The 27556-nt window shown below is 40.4% G+C and overlaps 1 protein-coding gene across 1 annotated transcript; it reads right to left on the bottom strand.

Annotated features, from left to right (window-relative positions):
* Positions 1–311: 311 nt before the first annotated feature.
* Positions 312–27556, bottom strand: LOC140467013 (protein transport protein Sec61 subunit alpha). Its single transcript, XM_072563030.1, has 12 exons — positions 27246–27556; positions 22516–22583; positions 12468–12533; positions 12304–12382; positions 11637–11768; positions 10152–10261; positions 6842–6995; positions 6517–6677; positions 5159–5356; positions 3870–4061; positions 2938–3014; positions 312–1340 (listed from the first exon to the last, which is right to left on the bottom strand). Exons 1-12 carry the CDS (start codon positions 27250–27252, stop codon positions 1154–1156), a joined length of 1431 nt encoding a protein of 476 aa, XP_072419131.1. The 5' UTR covers positions 27253–27556; the 3' UTR covers positions 312–1153.

Here is a 27556-nt window from a genome sequence, read left to right as displayed (position 1 = left end):
CTCAACATAACTTTAAACAGTCTCAAATGAATCAGTAACAACAGATTTTAAGATGGGGATCTAGCTACCTTTTAGGTATTCCTCAGACAGTCGAAGTTGGAGTGAGCTGAAGATCAGCCTAGGATGTAATACCTTCTGTGGTTGGAAATCTACCTGGCATTCACTGGAGAGGCTCAAGTTAAAAAAAAAAGTGCAATTAATAATGTCGGCACTTAGAACCATAGGAAAGGAAGCAGAATCCAAGCAAACTTTGCAACATTTTCACTAAGTTTACAAATGCTCAAATTTGAAGTAACGACTGAGAAATAGTGTAACACAGAAACAGATTTATTAAACTTGTCCTAACTGAAACTCAAACTGTTGTGTCATCCCTAACTTTACTGAAATCATTAAAAGCATCAACTTACAAGATTACCACAATGGTCTCAATATCCCAAAGTGTACACTTTTAACACAAGTTCTACCTGTTCAGGCATCAATACATTTATTTAATACTTTTGACTTTTCACTTCTATATCAGTATATAATAAATAATGAACTGTAGTGTATGTCTTCATACAAATGCACATTCATATGGACTACTGTTTTTATGAATAATTTACATGAATACATTTGGCACAGATTGGTTGCCAGATACAGGACAAATGGTTTCAGCCTGGAATCCAGACATAAGTTCAGGCAATTTCAAAATGCCACTCCAAGCATAAATCAGGGAAAAAAAACACTGGATTGTAACTTAGAATTTTAAAAATTATGATGTGCTAAAATAGAGAGTCACTTTCACATCTAAAACAAAGTTATTTCATCTAGCATTTTGGAAATCATAATTTAACTTATCCAAGTTTCTTCTGTTTATGAGAAGACAGACAAAATGGAACAGGCATGCTTATTGAATACATCTGTACTGCAGATATTGTGACAGTAATAAAGCATCAGAAAGCACTACTTAGCACTGATGATGCTAGCTAGTACTGGAGTGTTAAGAGTGAAGGCAATGAACAGTATGCTGTTCAAAGACAGCTGTGGGGGTGGGGGAGGGGGGGGAAGAGTTTTTAAGTGGATAAGCAAAAACAAAACTTCATACAGAAGACAGTGCATAACATTAAAAAAATCCCTTTTCCATAAGTAAGTAAATTCTTCAAGGTTTGGCAATTTAAAAGAATAATGCACCCATGCCTCCAACCTCAGCTTGTTCTTTCACAAAGATTTCAAAGTACTGATAGATAATAGTAACAGCAAGTAGGATTCCTGTTCCAGATCCAATGGCTCCCAGAAAATCTGCGAGGACTGAAAGTGCTCCGATGCAAAGCCCACCAAAAGCAGCTGCTGTAGGAATATACCTTGAGGTAAATTAGAAAGCCCATTACAAACTTGAAAACAACAGCAGATGGATGTTTTAAAACAAGATGCAGCACGATAATAAAGTATTAAATGATTCACTGGTACATACGGAATCATTAATACCTGTACATTTAAAATTAAAAGACGACACTTTTTTAGATTAGATTACTTACAGTGTGGAAACAGGCCCTTCAGCCCAACAAGTCCACACCGACCCGCCGAAGCGCAACCCACCCATACCCCTACATTTACCCCTAACCTAACACTACGGGCAATTTTAGCATAGCCAATTCACCTGACCTGCACATCTTTGGACTGTGGGAGGAAACCGGAGCACCCGGAGGAAACCCATGCAGACACAGGGAGAACGTGCAAACTCCACACAGTCAGTCACCTGAGGCGGGAATTGAACTCTGGTCTCTGGCACTGTGAGGCAGCAGTGCTAACCACTGTGCCACCGTGCCGCCCAACTTCATTAGCTGTAAAGCATTTTAAGGTGTCCTGAAGTTGTGAATGGTACCATGTAAATGTAATTTTTTTTTTATTACAAATATCAACAATATTTTAAATGTGAAGTAAACCATATTGCTTCGAAAGAATCAAAATAAGAGTAGATACAACATATCGAAAATAAAAACTGAAAATGCTGGAAATACTCAGGTGGAGAGAGAAAGCAGTCAAATTTGACCTTACATCAGAACCAGTTGATTATTTTTGATGAACAGCTGCAAACCTGAAACGTTAATACTATTTCTCCTTTGAATAATGCTGTCTGAAATACAGATTTTGCATAGCTTATAGTACTTCATGAAAAATCATTTTTCCATTCTCAAAGAATTTGATCTCGAGTTCAGTAAAATACAATAGACAATGGTCTATCAAAAAAAAGAATTATTTTATCTAACACTCATTTTGGTTAAAACTCATTTGCAATAATTTTGATATGAAGTATTAGACTACTTCCCAAAACAAAACAGCACTAAAAGTTGCACCGTTTGGGTGCACATATTACAATGTATTTAAATGTAAAATACAAGTAGATTGCCATGCAATTAGTTTTTCTAATAATAACTTTGGGCATATTTTCCTCCATGTTCTCAGAGCTCTACACAATATATTTTTTTTAAATGAACTGTACTTCATTGGTTAGAGATTTGTTTTAAAAATCTGCAAGTGCTGGAATCCAAAGTAGACAAACAGGAGGCTGGAGGAGCACAGCAAGCCAGGTAACATCAGGAGCCACCTCCCAGTGCTGTCTGACTTGCAATGTTCCTCCAGCTTCCTATTTGTCTACTTTACACCTCATTTGTTGCTGAGTAATAGGATTACATCTGAAATATAGCAAGTCCTCATTTAAAGTTGTGCATTCTTGAAAATTGTGACATAGGAATCAATGTTAAAAATGGATTTAGGATCTGTCGGGTCTGCCTCATCGCAAAAAGACATTAAACCTGAGAGATTAATGTATTTTTACTTGAGTGTTTAAATTTCAGCCTCTATCATTTAATGATTATCTCAAATTCAGGAGGTTTCCACTACAGCTACGATATTTTGAATATACAATTATCCAACACAATCCAAAAAGTTAATACTGACCTATTGAGCTCATGGACCATTGAGGTTTCTCTGTGGCCTCTCATTACCATCTGCTGCTCTTTCAGCTGTTTAGCAACCTGAAAAAAGATACATCCTGTAATGAATATTTAGCATTCTTTGCAAATGGGATTTTGTCCCCTTTTATCATATTGCTAGAAACAGCAGCTTTCACATTTTGAGAGATAATTCAGAGCATGCAGAGTTGGTTTCCTCTAACTATTTCCTTTGGTAGAGAGAAGACTTGGTATAGCCTGCTACCCCTTCCAACCTCTTTCCCCCAATCCTGGCTTCATTATGCTGTTTCGGAGACACAAGTCACGATCTCCATGAGCATAGAAGAATATTGTCCAGCATCTTTCTGACAGCGTACATCATTAGAACCAGAGTATGAGAAAGCAACAGCAACAGTATACACCCAAATATTTCTGCACTACTTCAAAGTGTCAAATTTAGTACTGTACATTTGCTAAAAGTCACTTAAAAATAACTTGAGGCTTACACTAATTTACCAGATCCTGGCAAATACTTATGGAAGAGAAAGTGAACAGTTTTAAACGAAGACTCAGTATGGGAAGGATCTTGACATAGACTACAGGGAATACTGAGGAATAACAATACAATTTTAGTTGTTAACTTCAATACGAATCTATTTGGAAGCATGCAATCTGCTTGGTCACTTCTTTCCAGAATTGCATTCCCATTCTTGACTTTCCATTCCAGATTTTGAATGTGCATTTGAACAAGCAGATGGGTCTTCTATTTAACATCTTGTTCAAATGACAGCAGCTCACATAATGCAGTACTCTCTCAAAAATGTACACAGCACTGGCCTATATTCGGTGTTCAAAACCCACCATAGGCTCATTCCTATAACCTTCTGATCCACATCATAACCAATTAATCCAGGCGGACTGTGACTCAATATTACTTACATCCTTAGCGGAAGAACCAGAAACGTCAATCCAGGTCTTGGAGAAGAAAGCACATGATCCGAGCATGAAGATGATGTAAACAGCGACATGGATGGGATCATCAAACACAGCACTGATAGACTCCGGAGGTGAAAGATAATAACAGAGCCCACCAACAGGGTATGAGCGAGCTGGCCCACCTCCACTTACATCCTGGAAGTGATCACCAAATAAGTGAAGAGCTTTAAAACTACAACAAAACATAATACAAATGCAGGTAGGAAAACAAGAATCTTTTAATTCTTTATCTTAAACAACAAGTTTAACTTTTGTAAATTATTGTGGCAATAACCAGAAGGTGAGCAAGGGTTAGAAGAGTTGCTGTACAAATGTTAATATGCACCATAATCTTAAATGGAGTAAGCCAATGCTGAAGTTACTAGCAGGGATGGAGCTGGGGGGATATCCACAATTTTAAAAAAATTACAATTAAGTGGGGTGGAGATGGCAAAAACTATTTTGAATATTCGGTCACTGTTAGGATAACTCGTTAAGTACAGAATTCACAAAGTCTTTCAGTTTTTTTACAGTACAACATTGAGATTGGTTACTTCCATCTTGCAACAGAACTTCCATAAACAAACACATAGATCTAGATACCATCTATCAACCCCTCAGAAAACGAACAGGAAATGACATCACCACAAACCCCAAGAACCCCATCCAGGACAAACATATAAATAGAAAGCAGGAGACAACAGCTTCGCTTCACTTGGAGGTCGCCACTGATGATGTTACCTAGCCAGGTAACGTCTGGATATCAAACCTACAGCTCAGCAAACCTACACCCTAAACCTCAACCTGAGCTACAAACCTTCACAAACCTTGCAAAAAAGAATTTCCAAAGTTAATTAAAATGTTTGCGCAAAAACAAATCACTAAATCACACAGATTACAAAACTATGGCCATGAACCATCTTTAAAACATTAATTGAAATGCTTCTAATGATAAAGCAGTAGTGCATTTTGACATGCTGAGGCTGTTAAAAGTTTCACACAGAAATACAAATTTGCTTTGCAAATACAACTAACATTAAACCAATCTTGTAACAAAAAACAGCATTTTTAAGTCACAACAAAGTTGGATGCGTGGGGAAATTGTTTTCTTTAAAAAAAGGGCCAATTATTTTAAGTATACCCTTTCCAAAATAAATGTAACAATGCATTTTTAAAAGGCATCTGCGATAGCAATGAACGCAGCTGTACTTCACATCAGCATTCAAAATAAATTGGTGCAGAGTTATACTTACAGCCCACTGGCCCAGCAGATTGACCAAGAAGTTGCCACTGAATCGAACAGACAACATCTGAGAGATAACGTACAAGTTGGATACAAGAGCAGACTGAAGTATGATAGGGATGTTAGATGTATAGAACAGCTTAATGGGATAGCTGCTGTACTGTCCACGGTAACGAGCAGACTTGATGGGTAGATCCACGCGGAATCCCTGAAAAATAAAACATTTACAGCTGTTTACAGTTATTTGAATAAGTAAAAATGTCCTAACTTCCATCTATCATTTAGAGCATGCACATGTCACATCTATCGTAATCGATATGACTTTCTATACCAACAAATGAATGCTTACTCACAAAAAGAACACACTGCCGGGAAGATAAGCAGCCTAGCATACTCCAGGAGGAAAAAACAGTGCAAAGACAATAACAAATTTTTAAAAAATTGAAGTGGAACAATTTTATGCTGAAAATGCATAATTTCCAGTAAAACATGCAGGCCACAAGCTGTTCAATACTAACCGAAGAGTACATAAATAAAATCATCCCCATATCAAGAGACATTATTCTTACCAACAATGAAATTTCTTAATAAATTTATTTTTCTGGTACTTAGAAGTAAATCTGGGCTGTGGGAGCTCGGACACTGAGCATATTCAATACAAATATCAATAGATTTCTGAATATTAATGATACAAGGGATGTGGGAAGAGAACAGGTATATGCTGGAGGAATATTACCTATGATCTGGCTGAATGGCTTACTCCTGCTCCTATCTCGCAAGTTCTTTAATATTAAATACAACATGAAGAACATTCCCAATAAGCTATTGATTGCAGTGTTTCTATCACAAAACCAATACAGAAACTTTGTGAAGAAATTATTTGATTCCCTGTTCCATCACCATGCTCCTGGGGTAAAGACAATATCAACCTCTGCCACTAGTCCACAAAAGTGCTGCCCATCATCAACTCAGGATGAATGTTTAGTTTACGTTGTATGCATCAGACTGGATCCGGCTAATTCACAGAGACTCTGCTGAAGATTCCCACTTGTACTCTCTCCCATTCCCCCACCTGGGAGGTACAATAATCCACAGGATGATTCAGATAAGCTTTGTAAACACAATGAATTGAGAAGTTATAAAAATCAAACCACAACTTATAGTCTGAGCACAGCTGGATAAATAAATACAATTCACTAGGAGCATTACACTTTTGATATTGCAAAGACGATTTCATTGCAGTGTTACACTTTTATTTGAGCAAATGCTTAGCCTGAACTGAATCAGGCAAGATGCACGTGGCTTCTTTTGAACTTTATAATGTTGGATTTTAAAAAGAACATCTCCTTCTTCCAGACATAACCTTACCTGGAAGTAGATAACAACAGCAAACACAAATATAGTGGCAATGAGGTTCATAAGATTGGGCAGATTCTGTCGGTAGAAAGCTTCCCGCAAAGCTCGAACCTTGTCTTGTCGAGTCGCCAGCAGATGGAAGAGTGCGATCACTGCACCCTCAAATTCAGTGCCTGGACAAAGCCATAATGATGATTTGAGTCACGAGTTTTGAGTTGTAAGAGTGCTGGAACTCATTTTGTAGGGCTTCAGCTATTGATAGCTACATTAATTTAAAAATAACAAATTAGATATTCTAACAGAGGGTTCACCAGCAAAATACAAGGCCACAGCTTACCCCTGCCAGTATTGATGGTGGTAGGGCTAAAAGCTTTCCAGACAATGGTTTCGCAGATATTTGTGGCAATGAAGAGGGAAATGCCAGATCCCAGACCATAGCCTTTCTGCAGCAGCTCATCCAGCAACAGGACTATCAACCCAGCAACAAACAGCTGAAAGACATGCACATTAAGGAAAAATTACAAAATATCTTGACACCAATAGGTTAACAAAGTATTTTGGCTGGAAGATCATTGATCAATTAAGCTGACCCATCTAAATGATCCCCTTTCCAGGAAAATATCCTTCTGTAAATTAACATTTGATAACCAGAAACTAATCTTTACAAAGTTCAAGATGGAACAAAAACACCTTTAAAAAACGGTGAGAGAGAAATATGATCAGGAGCATTCATCATACTAATTGGTTATCATCAATCCGATTGCAATGCTAAAGAATATTCTGGGATATTTATACAGGTGAGAACAAGATAAAAGTGGCCTTTCAAAGATGTAAAAGCTGGAAAACTGCACTATTTTACATGTCATTTTGAGCATATTGGGATAGTTATATTATGCTGAAATATTCAAATCAAATATCCCCCACCAACACATACATATCCACGCTGGATTGTTATAGATTAGACAGTTTGAGGAGCTTTCATTATATGTACTACAGTGCGCAGAAATTAAAATTAAAATCTTGTGTTCAGTTATCACTTCATGAAAATAAGATCCTTACACCGGATCTCAATTTAATTATCATGTTGGTTCTCTCTCAAAACACACTAGCTTTGTTTTAAAAGTTCCTCCCCTTCTGCATGTATGATAAAATTATAAAGATTACAGACAGTAGACCAGGGAAAAGAAAGCAGGAGGAATAAACAGCTGGTGTTTAATTATACTAAACAATGCACAATAAAGTCAGAAATGAAGACTCATGTTGGTTAAAATAGCACTGAGAAGCATCACAACCAATATTTCATGAAACAAACATGTCAGCTCCTGTGTTAAACAAGCAGACAATTTCAGAGAAATGCATTTGCTTCCACTTGCTTCAGATTGGGAAGGCATTACTCAAAATCCAATTATGCAGTTATAGTCACATTTAGATGCTGACTATCTCTTGTACAAGTGCCACCTAGTAGATTTTGAAATATTCATTGAATTCATTTAAAAGTCCCTCTTCAACTTGTCCAAAATTAACATTTGACAACTTGCCAAACAGTATTTTGGTTGTGTAGAACCTGAGTATTGCTTACAAAAAAGGACTTTTGGCCAAAGCTATTCATATTTCACCTATCAGGACATTCATAGGGATACCAATGTGAAGGAGAATAACATTTTGTTCTGTACGATAAGTGTGCTGATTGATTGCCAAGTGGACTCTGACTAATAGAGGGGTTGCTGTGAGAATGCTCAAGTTAGATGATGACCAATAGTTAATTACTAAGCTATGTCTGAATTTAAACCAGATAGGTTGACTCTTAGGTTGAGGCATTGCCCTCAAATGGCTTTGCCTGTTTGTGCCCATGAGGAAGGTATTGAAAGGCACAGCTCCCTGAATGATGATAGGGAGACAGAAAAAGATGAAACAGAAAGAAGCTCATATGACAGATAAGGTTCCCTGTGGTAGGTTCATTCAGAGAGTAAGGAGGCATGGGATACAGGGAAATTTGGCTGTCTGGATATAGAACTATCTGGTCCTTAGAAGACAGAGAGTGGTAGTAGATGGAAAATATTTAGCCTGGAGCTTGGTGATGACTCGTGTTCTGCAGGGATCTGTTCTGGGGCCTCTACTCTTTGTGCTTTTTATAAAAGACTTGGATGAGGAAGTGGAAGGGTGGGTTAGTAAGTTTGCTGATGACACGAAGGTTGGTGGAGTTGTGGATATTGTAGAGGGCTGTTGTAGGTTGCAACGGGATGTTGACAGGATGCAGAGTTGGGTTGAGAAGTGGCAGATGGAGTTCAACCTGGAAAAGTGTGATGTGATTCACTCTGTGAAGGTCAAATTTGAATGCAGAATACAGGGTTAAAGGCAGGATTCTTGGCATTGTGAAGGAAAAGACCGATCTTGGGATCCACATCCATAGATCCCTCAAAGTTGCCACCCAAGTTGATAGGGTTGTTAAGGTGTATGGTGTGTTGGCTTTCAATATAAGGGGGATTGAGTTTAAGAGTCGCGAGGTTATGCTGCAGCTCTACAGAGCTCTGGTTAGATCACACTTGCAATATTGTGTTCAGTTCTGGTTGCCTCATTTTGGAAGAATGTGGAAGTTTTAGAGAGGGTGCAGAGGAGATTTGTCAGGATGCTGCCTGGATTGGAGGGCAAGTCTTGTGAAGAAACGTTGAGGGAGCTCGGGCTGTTCTCACTGGAGGTGGAGAAGGATAAGAGGTGATTTGATAGAGATGTACAAGATGATAAAATGCATAGATAGAGTGGATAGCCAAAGACTTTTTCCCAGGGCAGAAATGGCTATCATGAGGGGACATAATTTTAAGGTAATTGGAGGAAGGTTTAGGAGTGATGGCACAAGTCAGTTCTTCACACAGAGTGGTGGGTGCGTGGAATGCAATGCCAGCAGTGATAGTAGAATACATTAGGGACATTTAAGCGTCTATTGGATAACACATCGATGATAGTAAAATGAAGGGTATGTAAATTAGTTTGATCTTAGAGTATGATGAAAAGTCAGCACAAGATCAAGGACCGAAGGACTGTTCTATGTTCTATTGCCAATGCTGGAGATCTGAAATAAAAACAAAGAGCTGAAGAAACTCCACAGGTCTAACATTGACTGTTTTTCTCTCTCTCTCTCCACAGATAATGTTTCAAACTGTGTTCCAAAGATGAGTGATATTGTACTTGAAATGTTAAATAATATGGCAGATGCTAGGCTGATAATACAAATGAGAACACGGCTGAATACAAAACATTCCAAGAGAAAGTGAAAATGAAAATCAAAAGCAAAGAGATATTATGAGAAGACACTGATAGCTAAAATAGAGAGGGGAGTTTTCTACATATAAATAGTAAAAAGGTTAGAAAATAGGTGAGCCAATTAGGTACCAAAAAGGAAATTTACACAGAGACAGAGGGCATTGCTGAGATTATAAATTACTACTTTACATCAGTTTTTCTTAAGGAAGATGATGCAGAAGTCAAGCAACAGGAAGAGCCAAAAAATAAACAAGGAGAAGATACTCGATCGGTTGGGCAAATGGGATGAGGTCAGATTGGGATGTCTGGTTGGCGAGACTCCCTGCAAGCTGCACAACTCCATAAAACAGCCGGTACAATACTTGGTACATGTAGCCTGAAGCACTGACCTGTATAATGATGAGTAGACAAATGCCGGCCCCCATCTCTGCTGGATCACCATACATGCCTGTCATTACATATACTATAGCCTGACCAATAGTGATAATCATCCCAAATACTGCAAAGAAAATAAAATATTCAAAAATCAATTCCTTCAAAGCTATACATGCATGTCCAGTATAAGAGAAAATTTTTAAGATTTTGTTTTTGGGAAGACAATGGCAATGTCACTGCACTACTAATCCCGAGTCCCAGGGTGATGATCTAGGTTAAAACCCCATTAGAGAAGATAGTGAAATTTGAATCAAGTAAAAGTCCAGAACAAAAACCTCGCCATGTAGCCATTGTCAATTGTTGCAAAAATCCCTCTGGTTCTCAAATGTCCTTTAGGAAAGGAAACTTGCCATCTTTACTTGGTCCAACCTACAAACTAACCAATGTTTTTTCTCATTTTTGTCATGTCTGTCTGGACTGCTGAGTAGTCTAAGGTATATTTAAACCAGAGTGGAAAGTCCTATATGGTGGAGGAGGAGGACGATGATGTGTGTTTGTGGGACTTTTAGTTATCAAGTGGCCATACAAGCATACAACTTATAGCAAACATTGCACGTGACTCCAAACCTACACAGTATCATGGACTCGGAATTGTCCTCTGGGTAATTAGAGATGGGGAATAAATCGTGGCTTAGCCAGAGATGCCCGTGTATCATGAATGAATGAAAAATAATTGCAGAAACTGATGGAAAAAGAGAATAGTCTTTCTTAATAGCACAAAGGAAATATCAAAACATACACTAGCACTTCAAGTACACAGTAACTTTTCAAAGTCAATGAGACAGATTTTGTTTAGATTCTTTTAAAAACTCCAAACATTAACATTCCTTCAGATGAACAACTGAATTTCAAGCATAGGGACTTCAAAAATATTAAACAAGAGTCCAAGGAAATAGTGCAAAACCACTGATGACCAGGTCAAAAGTGTCATTTAAAGCAGTCTTCAGAGGATGGGGTGGTGGTGGGGTTTGGGAACAGAAATTCAGCTGAAAAGGGTCTGTGGGCATGGCTTCCAGAAGTGGAGTGGAATGAACAGATACTTTCTTCCGCCTAGCCTCTGGAGTAAGTTTTGAAGGTAAATTGAAAGGTGGCTACAGACGTATGGTGGGCAAGGCCATGAACATATGAAGGTTAAAGAGTTTAAATTTGGATGTGTGGTGGCCTCAAAGTACAGATCAGGAGAGCACTGAAATACATGACACTAAAGATGACAAAGGCAGGGAATCTGGCTACAGCAGAAGGTAGACAGGGGGTGTTAGTGAAGGCATACCATGTTGCAGAAATGAAAGCTGGTAACTCTCTTTATGATGGCGAGGAAATGGAGTTTGAACCTCAACTCTGGATCAAATACGATGTCCAGAGTGAATTTGATCTGGTTCAGCCAGAGATGGAAATCAGGACCCACTCTTCAAAGGCAATCTAGAATTCTAAATTCTTACACTTTTGAGCTCCATTGAATAGTGCTCGATCTTTTGGCGTGTCACCAACTTCGATGATCTTTGCTCCAGCCAGTAGCTGCATAATTAGACCAGAGGTTACAATTGGAGAGATACCCAGTTCCATTAAGGTACCTGCAAACACCAGCAATTCAATAAGAAACATCATAAATCACAGTAAAAAGCAGTTTATGTCAGCACAAATCAATTTTGCTGAAGTAATTAATCAACATATACAATGTGCCCATTCATGTATTAATAAATCGAGAGAATTTTAGCCATTTGCAAACAAGGCCTCCAACCGTTTGCTTCTTTACAAGGTCTGATGCAGTTCCAATAACCATCACAATCGAGAACAGATTAATACCAGTTATTTAGCTCAAGGCTGCTATTGGAAATTTGTTTCCAGCCCAAATCATGCTTGTTTTGTACATATAACAACTGCATTTCCGCATCCTTAGCTATTTTTGAGAGATGCAATTAAGACATTAGATAAAGCATCTCTTTCACTGAAAAGCCTCAAGAAGAGGTGAATTTAACTTTGCAACGAATACTGGACAGCACATTAGAAAAGGCACAGAGCATGATCTGTAAACTTTCTCCAGGACAGTCCTTCAACTGGAATTTGAATAGTTTAAACACAAGTTAACCTATTTTAAATAAAACCTACCCCTGTTGGACGCCAGTATGACTCTCATCCAATAGAATGGATCAGCTGAGTCTGATGACATGATGCCGAACAATGGTATCTATAATCAACAATGAGACATTAGTGTGTTTCAAATATTGTTTGCAGTGAAGAAGCTAGCCAATTTCTAAAATGAGTGCACTTACCTGACAGCATACTAAGAAAATGAAGAGTGTGATAGCTGTCCATAATACTTTTTCCCTGAACTGGATCTATGGGATAAACAGATGTTAAAGATAATGGTTTTCAAAAGTCCAAGACACAACAGGCAGTTCTCCATTACTGTTCGTTTTGTACTTTCACATATTGCACAGCAGTTACCAAATGGGGTAGGAAAGCAAAGTAACAGTTGCCTTGATAATAATCTGAAGGTTATCTCTGCATTTCAGGGTAATCCCAAAGAAGTCAACACTTCAGGAAGAAGAGAGCAGGACTGCATAATCTGGCATTGTCCTGCCTTACGTGGCAATTCTGTGCCCCTTAGATGTCATACTATTGGCAATAAGAATGTGTCAGCTGTGCCTCAGTTAATAGCACTCTCATCACTTTAGTCACTAGGTTTCAATACAATTCCCACTTCAGCAATTGAACACAAAATCAATGCCAACACTACAGTGTAGCACTGAAATAGCACTGCATTTTTATAGGTACTTGACAATCAAAGTGCTCTGAAACATCAGGATTGTGACAAAGCACCAATGAAAGTCAGTCTTTTTCTAAAATGAGACAGAAAGAGATTTTCAAACACAACATAAAGTGTAACACTATTCCGTTAAATCTGTTCCTGCATGCAACTTGCGTATCCTTTTCAAGACAAGAGCAGACTCAATGGGTTGAATGGCCAACTTCAAATCTTTTCTCTTGAAACATTCAACAGTTCATATTAAGTCACAACACAAAGAAATTTCAAATGAAAAAGAGCAAAACATACGAGTGTTTTCTGTGTCATGCTCTAGCAACTGGAGAAAGCTAAAAAATGGCTGCTAAATCATTTTTTGTCTGATATTTTTTGTGCACCAGTTTATACATACAATAACGTAACAAGTAAAAAATAGTGGACAGATAAGATAGGAAACCTTCACCTTTAAAACAGATTTTTTTTAAAAAAAGAAGCTTAAGGATACACCCAAAGAGTTGCAGAGGATTCAGAGATTGGAATCCCTCTCATTGCCAACAAGGTCAGGTACTCCTTTAGGACTTTTGTACAAGACACAGAGACAATGGTCTTTAGCCCAGGGTACTGCAGATATGTTCTTCGTGGCTAATCAGATCCAGGACAAATGTTCGGAGCAAAATCCAAAAATGTTCAATACCTCCATCAACCTGACCAAGGACTGCCTTATGAGAGATTGATTCAAATTGGCCTGAATTCACTGCAGTTTAGTAGGATAAGGGGAGTCTAACTGAAATGTAAAGTTACAACAGGACTGGACAGATTAGATGCCAGGATAAAATTCTCTCTGGTTGGAAATCTAGAACACGGGTCACAATCTAAGGAGATTTAGAACTGATATTAGAAAAAATGCCTTCACTCAGAGGGTTGTGAACCTGAGAATAATCTCCCACAGAAGGTTGCAGAGGATATTCAAGAAAGAGATAGATGCATTTTTAGATTTTAACATCAAAGGACATGGGAAGAAAGTACAAACATGGGTGCGATGCTAGTGGGAGAAAGTTAGGATTGCAGATGCTGGAGATCAGAGTCAACACTGTGGTGCTGGAAAAGCACAATAGGTCAGGCAGTATCCAAGGAGCAGGAGAATCGACATTTTGGGCATAAACTCTTCATCAGGCTGAAGAAGGGCTTATGCTGGAAACAATGATTCTCCTGCTCCTCAGATGCTGCCTGACCTGCTGTGCTTTTCCAGCACAACACTCTCAACTGTTGAGCTATTGGATCAGCCGTGATCATATTGAATGGTAAAACAGCCTATTTCTGCTCCTAGGTTGTGTGTTTCCTTTCTCTATATCGTGATGCCCTATGGTTTGGACAGAGAAACTTAGGATTCCTCATTCATAACTAAAAGCAAGAATCTAAATTTAGCAGATAATAGGGAAGGCAAATAGAACAAGTGGAATATAACATGTGGGAGGATTTGCTAAAATCATACGAGGCAGCATTCAGACCACAGCTGAAACACTGTGACCAGTTTTGGGCCTCTTACCTAAGGAAATATAGTCTTGTACCAGGAGCATAATTTCACAACAAGGCCTGCCCATTTAAGGCAGAGGTGAGGAAGAACTTGTTCTTTTGAAAAGTGGTGAATCTGTGGAATTCTTTACCACAAAGAGTTGTTCACTGGGTTAAGTATAATTCAAGGCTGAGATAGATTTTTAGATCAATAAGGGAATCAAGGATAATAGGGAAAAGGCAGGAAACTGGAGTTGAGAATGACCAGATCAGCCATGATCTCACTGAATGGCGAAGCACTCAATGGGTTGAATGGCCTATTCCTGCTCCTACGTATTATGGTCTAGTGTTTTGGCTACCCATTAAAGGTTGTCATCCCCTTGAGACTCCTGTATAACAATATGATTGCTGCTATCCTGAGTAAAGACTCAAACTGACACTTTTTACATCCAGACCAGGGTTAAACAAATCTGTGTGGTTGTCCCCATCTTGTTCATCATCTAAGTGTCAGCACCCACATCAGAGAGGACGTACCATCTAGTGTCAGTGTCCTATATCATCTGGACAGGAAGCTCTTTAACCTTGGTCACTTCAGGCAAAAACTAAGCTCACCACTGTGAACATCTACAACTTTCAGTTTGTGGAAGACTGCTGCATGATGGCTTACTTGGTACAGGTCATGCAAAGGACATGCAACCTTTTCAACACTTCAAAGACGATGCTTGGCCTGTCCTTAACCATAATCAAGACGCAAGCCCTCCAACCTTCCTCGGGCCAGTTCAGCATTCTCTGCATCATCTGCATGGACAGGGCAACTCAAACATGCATAGCACTTCCCACAACTTAAAGGTAGCCACCTCTCCCAAGGGAATACAATCAAAGTCCAGCACCCAGTCAACTGGGCTAGCATTTATTCCTTCAAGCTGTGACGACGACTGACAACAAGAATCTGTGGACGTAAACAAAAGGCCCTGATCTACAAGACTATTGACTGCTTTGTAGTAAATCACACTGTAGAAGGAAGAGGTGTATACTATTGTTGATCTGTAGCACAAAGGTTGTAGTTCAGGATTCTCTTGAGTTTAACATTCAGGTACAATTGGCAATTATGAAGACAAATGCAATGTCAGCATTCATCTTGAAGGGGGTAGAATACAATAGCAGAATTGCACTGCTGAGGCTGTACAAGGCTCCAGTCAGCCTTGGATTACTGTGAGCAGCTTTGAGCCCAGTATCTAAGGAAGGATGTGCTGGCTGTTGATTGCTTGGCATGACACTTCCTGACCCATCAAGGCAGAAGCCACTTCAAGGCTCAATGACTCAACTGCAAAATATAACAATGGTGGCAGAAAAAGATGAATGCCAACCCATTCATCTAGGCTGTAAATCCCATTTCCCAAACAATAAGCACCTGCTGCAGAAAAACCCTTGGATCCAAAATTGAACTTTTCAGTCAAGTGAAGATTCACCTAGCCAGACAAGATACATCCTCGATTCTGGAGAACAGTAAATTCAATTATGATGTGTCTGTGACTTTAGTAATAGATACAGAAACAGTGTTCCAATTCCATTTGGGTAGATAGTTATGCAGCTTTGACTGCATATTTTTGGTTCAGGTAGCTGGAAATCAGGGCAGGAATTCTGAAACTGCCGATTCAAAACTAGAAACAAGTCAGCAGCTGACGACATTAATCTAAGCAGCTTGGGATGATAGCCAATGGCTGTTCCTGAACCTAAATATTGTATATTGACGACCAAGTGACTACCATGAAACAGGAACTTAAACCATAACTCAAAAATGTCAATTAAACAAATAAATAAGCCTAAAATTAGTTAAGGAAGCAAATTTAAAATTATCCTCTATCATTATAGTTATACAAAAATATCAACTTTCAGGTGTGTTCCATAGTCATGTCCAATGTGACCAAAATTGTAATTTTTTCAGAACTGCTATTTCACTCCATCTTTGCAGTTAACAAGCAAAAATTTGATCCGAGAACGTAGCAACAGAAACTACAAATCTCTCACTAATAGCCTTAAGAAAAGTTGCACTTGCAGCCAACAGATTGTTTTATACTTTGTAAATTATATGACTCAATGGAAATCTTTTCTTCTTCTCTCTTCTCCCCCTCCTGAATCCTGAGGGAGTATAGGCAGTTTTACTTATCTCTAAGGAAAAGGCATTTCCACCATGTGTTGGTGAATTCTGCTGCAAATTTAAAACAGTGTATTTAAAGTACTTGCATACAATGTAGTTTCCATTATAAAATCTTCCATTTGAAGAAATCTTAAAACTTAAATCAGGGAGTCCAGAACTAGAGGACATAGATTTATGATGAGGAGAAAGACATAAACGGGACTTCAGGGGCAACTTTTTCACGCAGAGGGTACTGCATGTATGGAATGAGCTGCCAGAGGAAGTGGTGGAGGCTGGTACAGCTCAACATTTAAAAGGCATCTGGATGGGTATATGAATAGGAAGGGTTTAGAGGGATATGGACCAAGTGCTGACAAATAGGATTGGATTAGGTTAGGATTTCTGGTCAGCATAGACGAGTTCAACTGAAGGATCTGTTTCCGTGCTGTACATCTCTAAGTCTCTAACGATCTGATAACAAACTCAGGAGATTGTGACTGATGACATATCAACACAGGTGATAATATTTATAATTTTGTGCTGAATTTACTTTTCCAACAATACATACCATTCCCAGATCAAAAACAAATAGACAACCAACCAATTTCCAAGACTGATCCCTTTAATTTCCAAAACTATAGGTTTTTTTTAAAAATTCACTTGTGCGACGTGGTCATTGCTGATTGGCCAGCATTTATTTGCACATCATTAGTTGCACTTGAGAAGATAATTGTGAGCTGCCTTCTCGAACCGCTGCAGTCCATGTGCTGTAGGTTGACATACAATAGGGGTTCCAGGATTTTGAGTGGCATGGAAGGGAACTTACAGGTCATGGCGTTCCCATGCGTCTGCTGCCCTTGACCTTCCATATAGAAGTGGTTGCGGATTTGAAAGGTGCTGTCTAAGGATCCTTGGTGAATTTCTGCAGTGCAACTTGTAAATAGTACACACTGCTGCTACTGAGCGTCAGTGGTGGACGGAATGGAAACTTCAGGACGTGACTCCAATTAAGTGGGCTGCTTTGTCCTGGATAGTGTCAAGGCTTCGAGTATTGTTGGAGCGGCACCCATCTAGGTAAGTGGGGAGTATTCCATCACACTCCTGACTTGTGCCTTGTAGATGATGGACAGGCTATGGGGAGTCCTGACTCCGCATATTTGTTGCGGGATTCCGAGACCTCAACTACAATTGTACCACTGATTTTTGTGGCGAATGCAGCTGAGTTTCTGATCAATGGTAACCCCTATATATTGATAGTGAGGGATTCCGTGACAATAACACCATTGAATGTCAACAGAAAGTGGTTAGATTGTCTCTTACTGGAGACAGTCATTGTTTAGCATTTGTGGTGGTGTTAGTTACTTAACACTTGACAATCCAAGTCTGCATATTGTCCAGGTCTTGATGCATTTGAACATGGACTGCTTCAGTATCTGAAAAGTCATGAAAAGTGGTGAGCATTGTGTAACCATCAGCAAACATCCTCACTTCTAACCTTATGAATGGAGGGAAGCGGCTGAAGATGGTTAGGCCTAGGACACTACCCTGAAGAACTCCTGTAGAGATGTCCAGGAGCCGAAATGACTGACCTCCAACAACCACAACTACCATCCTGTGTACCAGGATGACTCCAACCAGCAGACAACTTGCCTCTGATACCCACTAATTCCAATTGGGCGCCTTGACACCACACTCAGACGAAAGTATTCTTAATGTCAAGGGCTGTCACTCTCACTTCACCTCTAGAATTAAGTTCAGTTGACTAAATGTCTCACCATGCATGAAGTTTTGGAGAAGCCACTACTAAGCCTGGTTTGTTGCCCAGGCCACGTGTTAGCGAGGCAAGGAATAGGGAGAGAAACGAGTTGAACACGTGGCTACAGGGATGGTGCAGGAGGGAGGGTTTTGGATTCCTGGATAATTGGGGCTCTTTCTGGGGGAGGTGGGACCTCTATAAACAGGATGGTCTTCACCTCAACCCGAGGGAGACCGATTTTCTCGGGGGGAAATTTGCTAATGCTACTCAGGTGGGTTTAAACTAATTCAGCAGAGGGACGGGAACCTAAATTGAAGTTCAAATATACAGGAAGTTGAGAGTAGTGAAGTCAGAACTAAGATTTCAAGATCACAAGAAGGCACCAGCAAACAAAAGGTTGGCTTGAAGTGTGTCTACTTCAACGCCAGGAGCATCTGGAATAAGGTGGGTCAACCATGGGTTGGTACCTGGGATTTTGATGTTGCGGCCATTTCCAAGACATGGATAGATCAGGGACAGGAATGGTTATTGCAGTTCCAGGATTTAGATCTTTCAGTAACAGAGAAAATGGTAAAAGAGGGGGTGGTGTGGCACTGTCAGTCAAGGACAGTATTACAGTTGCAAAAAGGACGTTTGAGGACTCATCTACTGAGGCAGTCTGGGCTGAGATTAGAAACAGAAAAGGAACAGTTACCCTGTTGGGAGTTTTCTATAGGCTGCCAAATAGTTCCAGAGATGTAGGGAATTGGATAGCAAAGATGATCCTCGATAGGAGTGAGAGTGAAAGGGTAGTTGTTATGGGGGACTTTAACTTTCCAAAAATTGACTGGGTATACTATAATAATTTAGATGGGTCAGTTTTTGTCCAATGTGTGCAGGAGGGTTTCCTGACAGTACGTAGACAGGCCAACAAAAGGTGAGGCCACATTAGATTTAGTACTGGGTAATGAACCCGGCCAGGTGTTAGATTTGGAGGTAGGTGAGCACTTTGGTGATAGTGACAACTCTCTATGACTCCATGACAATTAAATTGTGTTTACTTTAGTGATGGAAAGGAGTAGGTATATACCGCAGGGCAAGGGTTATAGCTGGGGGAAAAGACAATTACGATGCAATTAGAAAAGATTTAGGGTGCATGGAATGGGGAAGGAAACTGCAGGGGATGGGCACAATTGAAATGTGCAGCTTATTCAAGGAACAGCTCCTGTATGTCCTTAGTAAGAATGTACCGGTCAGGCAGGGAGTAAGGTGTCCAGCATAGTAGCCATGGTTTACTTAGGAATTCTTGTCAAGAGGAAGAAGGCGGCTGATGTTAGGTTGAGATGTGATGGCTCAGTTAGGGTGATTGAGAATTTCAAGTTAGCCAGGAAAGTCCTAAAGAAAAACCTAAGAAGAGCCAGAAGGGGACATGAGAAGGCATTGGCAGATAGGATCAAGGAAAACCCTAAGGCTTTTTATAGGTATAGCAGAAATAAAAGAATGACTCATGTAAGATTAGGGCCAATCAAGTATAGTAGTGAGAAGTTGTGTGTGGAGCCAGAGGAGATAGGAGAAGTGGTAAGTGAATAATTTTCATCAGTATTCACATTAGAAAAAGACAATGTGGTCGAGGAGAATACTGAGATACAGACTACTAGACGAGATGGGATTGAGGTGCACAAGGAGGAGGTGTTAGCAATTCTGGAAAGTGTAAAAATAGATAAGTCCCCTGGGCTGGCTGAGATTTATCCTAGGATTTTCTGGGAAGCCAGGGAAGAGATTGCAGAGCCTTTGGCTTTGATCTTTATGTCGTCATTGTCTACAGGAATAGTGCTAAAAGACTGGAGGATAGCAAATGTTGCTCTCTTGTTCAAGAACAAGAGACAACCATAATAATTACAGACCTGCGAGCCTTATTTCGGTTGTGGGTAAAAGTGTTGGAAAGGGTTAGAAGAGATAGAATTTATAATCATCCAGAAAAGAATAAGTTGAGTAGGGATAGTCAATACAGTTTTGTGAAGGGTAGGTTGTGCCTCACAAACCTTATTGAGTTCTTTGAGATGGTGACCAAACAGGTGGATGAAGGTAAAGTAGTTGATGTGGTGTATATAGATTTTGGTAAGGCATTTGATAAGGTTCCCCAACGTAGGCTATTGCACAAATATAATAAAAACAATGACTGCAGATGCTGGAAACTAGAGTCTAGATTAGAGTGGTGCTGGAAAATGCACAGCAGTTCAGGCAGCATCCGAGGAGCAGTAAAATCGACGTTTCAGGCAAAAGCCCTACATCAGGAATTCCTGATGCTGCCTGAACTGCTGTGCTTTTCCAGCACCACTCTAATCTGGACTATTGCACAAATATGGAGGCATGGGTTTGAGGGTGATTTAGTGGTTTGGATCAGAAATTGGCTAACTGAAAGAAGACAGAGGGTGATGGTTGATGGGAAATATTCATCCTGGAGTTCAGTTTCTGGTGGGATACGGCAAGGAACTGTTTTGGGTCCACTGTTGTTTGTCATTTTTATAAATGACCTTGATGAGGGCATAGAAGGATGAATTAGTAAATTGCAGATGACATGAGGGTTGGTAGAGTTGTGGATAGTGCCGAAGGATATTGTAGGTTACAGAAGGGCATAGATAAGCTGCAGAACTGGGCTGAGAGGTGGCAAATGGAGTCTAGTGCAGAAAAGTGTGAGTTGATTAAATTTGGAAGGAAAAACAGGAATAAAGAGTACTCGGCTAATGGTAAGATTCTTCGTAGTGTAGATGAGGAGAGAGATCTCAGTGTCCAGGTACATAGATCCTTGAAAGTTGCCACCCTGGTTCATAGGGTTGTTAAGAAGGCATACAGTATGTTAGCTTTTATTGATAGAGGGATTGAGTTTCGGAATCATGAGATCACGCTGCAGCTGGTGTGACCACATTTGGAGTATTGTGTACAGTTCTGACTAATGCATTATAAGAAGATGTTGAAGCTTTGGAAAGGATTTAGAGATTTACTTGGATGTTGCCTGAGTATGGAGGGAAGGTCTTCTGATGAAAGGCTGAGGATTTGAGGCTGCTTTCATTAGAGAGAAGAAGGTTAAGAGGTGAATTAATTGAGATATATAAGATAATCAGGGGGTTAGATAGGTTGGACAGTAAGAGCCTTTCTCCTGGGATGGCGATGGCTAGCATGAGGGGACATAGCTTTAAATTGAGGGGTGATAGATATAGGACAGATGTCAGAGTAGTTTCTTTACTCGGAGAGTAGTAGGAACGTGGAACGCACTGCCTGTAACAGCAGTAGGTTTGCCAGCTTTAAGGGCATTTAAATGGTGATTGGATAGGCATATGGACAAGAATGGAAGGATAAATGGGCATCAGATTAGTTCCATAGGTCAGCGCAACATTGAGGGCTGAAGGGCCTGTGCTGCACTGCAATGGTTTTTTTTTTCCATTTTTTTTTTGTTTTTTTTTCCACCACCAGGAAGATAGGAAAAACACCCGAGTGGCCAGTGACAAGCATCTCCTGTTTAATTTTTTCCCCTGCACCCATGGTGTGTGTGTGTGCAGGTGTGAGACACAGTGAAAAGGCACAAAGTGCACAAATCTTTATTCAATTTCCACCACCAGGAAGATAGGAAAAACACCCAGGTGGCCAGTGACGAGCACTGCCCTTCAAACCACAGGGCAATGCTGTGTGATCAAAACAGTGAAGGGGAGGGTAGGGACTAAATCAAAATAGAGTTGGAGGGAGAAATGATGCACTCCACTCCCTGCGGCGCCCACCTCTCCCTGAACGACTCCAGGGTGTTGGTGGACACCGCGTGCTCCTTCTCCAAGGACACCCGGGCTCTAACGTAACCCCGGAACTGCAATGGTTTATGTTGTATAACAAGCGGTAAGGTTGCAGGTTTTGCCAATTAAGATATTTGAATACTGATTTGCACACTAGCACTATTTGCTGGCATTTACTACTTCAAGCAGATTTGCAAAAGAACTTACTTGCCACGTATTTTATGATCAAAGGCAGGGCAGAAAGATACAAGTGAGAAGCAAGTCAATTCAAACACACCCATTCAGATATAAAAATACTCTGAAAATGATACTTCCTACAGAGAAACCAAGAGCATAGATCTGGTGGAAGCATATTTAAACTCCTTGCATATGTAAAATTAAAAAGAAACACAAACTGAAATTAATTTACCTTTCTTTCCGGTTTCTGGATTTCAGGTAGAACAGCACAAAATGGCTTGATGACTTCTAAAAATTTAACTGCAATAGATAAGAACATTAAAACTTAATTGACTTAAAAAGGCTATAAACTAGCCATAGACTGTCTTCCTTTTGTTTCTAAAAGGCTCTGCAACAATACTTTCACTTTTCTTTCACAGTGACAGAACAGAAATCTGAATAGTACCAGACAAAAGCAGACACTGCCAATTATTCAGTTCTTCACATTGTGTGGTGTTGCAAAGAAACTGATAACAGAGTTCTATATTTTAAAAAAAATGGATGAGAATATGAACTGGGGCTGCAGAAAAGGTTCGAAGGATTTATGGGTTCTTTCTCTCCATGCAATTTGGGAGTTTGCATTAAAAAAATCTTGCACTGCATCCTAAGGGTGAATCAGTTTCAGGTATGCCACATTCCACCAGGTATTCTCATTTGTCAGAAACCATCTATTGGTAGGAGCTGGTTCTCAACCTCAAGGTAGCATTAAACCCTAATCTTCACATCATCACTGTCAGTGATGCAGTAGTAAAAATATAACACATTAAAGTTGCAAAGTGTGCATCTGAATTTATTTTCAAATAAGCCAAGTACCTCATGGCTGCCTGAACAACTCTTTAGTGAGCCACTCCTCAGGTCTGGACCCTCAATCAAACACACAGTGTAACAAAACCAAAAACTTCTGGAATTTCACAGGTCAAGCAAAATTTAGGGAGAAACAGTTACCGTTTCAGATATATGGTGACCCGGCATTGTATTATGCTTTTGTAAAAGTCACGGAGTACCAAATAAGACCAGATCTTTCAATTAATTTAGTCTTTCATTTTACTATCCTGCAATATTTTAAAAATTTATGTTACATCTGCAAAGAATACACATAAAAACTGGTATTGACTGCATTTTTCCAAGCCTTCTGGGGCAGAGTATTCCATACACCCACCACTCTCTGGGTGAAGAAGTTTCTCCTCAACTCTGTTCTAAGTGGCCTACCCCATATTTTTAAACTGTGTCCTCTGGTTCGGGACTCACCCATCAGCTGAAACATGTTTCCTGCCTCCAGAGTGTCCAATCCTTTAATTATCTTATATGTCTCAATCAGATCCCCTCTCAGCCTTCTGAACTCAAGCGTATACAAGCTCAGTCGCTCCAATCTTTCAGCGTAAGATAGTCCTGCCATTCCAGGAATTGACCTCGTGAACCTACGCTGCACTCCCTCAATAGCCAGAATGTCTTTCCTCAAATTTGGAGACCAAAACTGCGCACAATATTCCAGGTACGGTCTCACCAGGGCCCTGGACAGCTGCAGAAGGACCTCTTTGCTTCTATGCTCAAGTCCTCTTGTTATGAAGGCCAGCATGCTATTAGCTTTCTTCACTGCCTGCTGTACCTGCATGCTTGCTTTCATTGACTGAAGTACAAGAATACCTAGATCTCTTTGTACTGTCCCTTTACCTAACTTGACTCCATTTAGGTACTAATCTGCCTACCTGTTCTTGCCACCAAAGTGGATAACCACACATTTATCCACATTAAACTGCATCGGCCATGCATCCGTCCACTCACCTAGCTTGTCCAGGTCACCCTGTATTCTCCTAACATCCTCCTCACATTTCACCCTGCCACCCAGCTTTGTGTCATCAGCAAATTTGCTAATATTACTTTTAATACCTTCATCTATATCACTAATGTACGTTGTAAAAGGCTGCAGTCCCAGCACTGATCCCTGCGGCACACCACTGGTCACCGCCTGCCATTCCGAAAGGGAGCTGTTTATCACTACTCTTTGTTTCCTGTCAGCCAACCAATTTTCAATCCATGTCAGTATTTTGCCCCTTATACCATGTGCCCTAATTTTGCTCACTATCCTCCTATGTGGGACTTTATCAAAGACCTTCTGAAAATCCAGGTACACTACATCTACTGGATCTCACTTGACCACCCTCAGAGTTACATCCTAAAAAAGTTCCAGAAGATTAGTCAAGCATGATTTCCCCTTCATAAATACATGCTGACTCTGACCTATCCTGTTACTGCTATCCAGATGTGTCGTAATTTTGTCCTTTATAATTGACTCCAGCATTTTTCCCCACCACTGAGGTCAGACTAACTGGTCTATAATTCTCTGTTTTCTCTCTCCCTCCTTTCTTAAAAAGTGGGACAACATTAGCCACCCCACAATCCGCAGGAACTGATCCTGAATCTATAGAACATTGGAAAATAATCACCAATGCATCCACGATTTCTAGAGCCACCTCCTTCAGTACCATGGGATGCAGACCATCAGGTCCCAGGGACGTATCAGCCTTCAGACCTAACAGTCTCTCCAACACCATTTCCTGCCTAATATAAATTCCCTTCAGTTCAGGTCCTTCAGCCACTATTACATCTTGGAGATTGCTTGTGTCTTCCCCAGTGAAGATAGATCTAAAGTACCAATTCAACTCTTCTGCCATTTCTTTGTTCCCTGTAATAAATTCAGCCGTTTCTGTCTTCAAGGGCCCAATTTTAGTCTTAACCATTTTTTTTTCTTTTCACATACCTAAAAAAGCCTTTACTATCCTCCTTTGTATTTTTGGCCAGTTTACCTTCGTACCTTATTTTTTCTTTGCGTATTTCCTTTTTAGTTATCCTCTGTTGTTCTTTAAAAGCTTCCCAGTCCTCCGATTTCCCACTCATTTTTGCAATGTTATACTTTTTCCCTTTTGTTTTTATATGGTCCTTAACTTCCCTCGTCAGCCACAGCCACCCTTGCCTCCCCTTAGGATCTTTCTTCCTTTCTGGAATGAACTGATCCTGCATCTTCTGCATTATACCCAGAAATACCTGCCATTGTTGCTCCGCTGCCATGACTGCTAGGATATTGCACCATTGAACTTTGGCCAGCTCCTCCCCCATAGCTCCATAGTTCCCCTTATTCAACTGAAATATTGTCACTTCCGATTCTACCCTTTCCCTTTCAAACTGCAGATTAAATCTTATTGTATTGTGGTCACTACCTCCTGATGGCTCCTTTACTTCGAGGTCCCTGATCAAATTCGGTTCGTTGCACAACACCAGATCTAGAATTGCTTTCTCCCTGGTAGACTCCAGCACAAGCTGCTCTAAGAATCCATCTCGGAGGCACTCCACAAACTCCCTTTCTTTGCGATAGGCCAATTTCAGCTCCTTATTCAACTTACACACTACGTCCAGGCTACTATTTGGGGGCCTGTAGATAACTCCCATTAGGGTCTTTCTACCCTTAGAATTTCTCAGCTCTATGCATACTGACTCTATATCCCCTGATTCTAGATGCCCCCACAAAGGACTGAATATCATTCCTTAGCAACAGGGCCACCCCAACCCCTCTGCCAGTCTTTACAATAGCACGTATAGCCTTTGGTTCAAAAGTAATCCCTTGGTAGTAAAAAGGACAAAATATCCTGATAGCTTGACAATGCGAATGAGAATGTAAATGATACTCAATTATTTCTTGACAAATAAATGCTTTATCAATATGTCAATTAAAATAAAATAAAAATAGGGCTCTTGTGCAGCAGTAGTGTCCCTACTCTTGCACTGTGGAGGCCCAGATTCAAGTTCCATCTCCTTCTGAGATGTGTAAATAACATCTATGAGCAGATTGATCAGAAAAACAATTTTAAAAATGAAGTAAAAGTGGGGCCATTTTAGCATAGTGGTAATTCCTTGTCTCTGAACCAGGTGCACTGGCTTCAAGTCCCACTGCACATGAGCTATTTAATTATATCTCTGAACATGTTGATTAGAAAACATCAAAAGCAAGTAAAAACAAGATGCAGGCGGACACTTCATCAAATTTCAAATAGGAACGCTACAACCTCTACTCTGAAGGTCAAAGAAAACTGATTTACCTAGCATGGATTCACAGTTATTGTTAAGCATTAAGAAGTGAATTTGGATTTTGTCCAATTACTGCAGTTGAAAGTCACCATTCCAACAAAGGGCAATCATGTTGAAATGTTTGTGGTTCCAAAGCTACTTAGTATTTCCAGCATTTCCTTTTAATTTCAAAATAGGAGAAAGTGCGAACTGTAGGTGCTGGAGATCAGAGTCGAACAGTGTGGTGCTGGAAGAGCATAACCGTTTAGGCAGCATCTGAAGAGGAGAATCGACGATTCGAGACCAAGCTCTTCACCAGGAAGAGCTTTCCTAATGAAGAGCTTATGCTCAAAACGTCGGTTCTCCTGCTCCCCGGATGCTGCCTGACCTTTCCAGCACCACACTGTTCGATTTTAATTCCAAAATGTCTAGCACCCACAGCATTTTATTCCAGGAGGCAAGTCAGCATGGAGTGGATACAATAAGGATTGAATCAAACATGTACACGAAAAAAATACCAGCATATTACCAACAATGAATGAATGTGTAGCTGTTAAGTTTCCCTCAATGGCTGTCTACCTCTCGCCATCTCAATGACGTTTACCCAGACAGCACACCGAGTAGGGTCGAATAAAGGTGCAGCAGTCCCTTACCCGAAAGGGACTAAAAGCTCACCAACTTCCATCCCCAGGGAGAGGGAATGTTTAGTGACGCCCCCCTCTCTCCCACACAGTAAATAGTTAGTCATTCCTAGGCGGTAAATACTAACCCACCCTCCCTCCAGAGGATAAACACGCTCCCCTGTGGGAAGGTAAATATTCACTGCCCTCCACCTTGCCCAGGGGTGAGGTTGTAAATACTCACTGGCCATGGCTGCTGTTCAGCTCCAGCTGTTTCCAGCCGGGACCACGTGATCGCTGGTGTGGACACGTGACTCCCGTTGACAGGCAAATGAGGAGCGCGCTCGGTCTTCGGTTGATGGCGGTTTAATTACGGCCCCCCCTCTTCTCCCAGTTGCCAGTGATTTAATCGCTGCCCTCTTCTCATTGCCTCCCCCGCCCAGTTGCCGGTGCTACTTCTGTTTGTATTTTTGCCCCAAATACATGTCAGGATAAAAATCGCTCCCTCCTGAATATGCCGACTTCCCCGCCCCTCGTCCGCTCGCGCGCAACGCC

This window comes from Chiloscyllium punctatum, chromosome 44, assembly GCF_047496795.1.
Source record: "Chiloscyllium punctatum isolate Juve2018m chromosome 44, sChiPun1.3, whole genome shotgun sequence".
NCBI lineage: Eukaryota > Metazoa > Chordata > Chondrichthyes > Orectolobiformes > Hemiscylliidae > Chiloscyllium > Chiloscyllium punctatum.
This window is presented reverse-complemented; position numbering and strand designations above follow the sequence as displayed.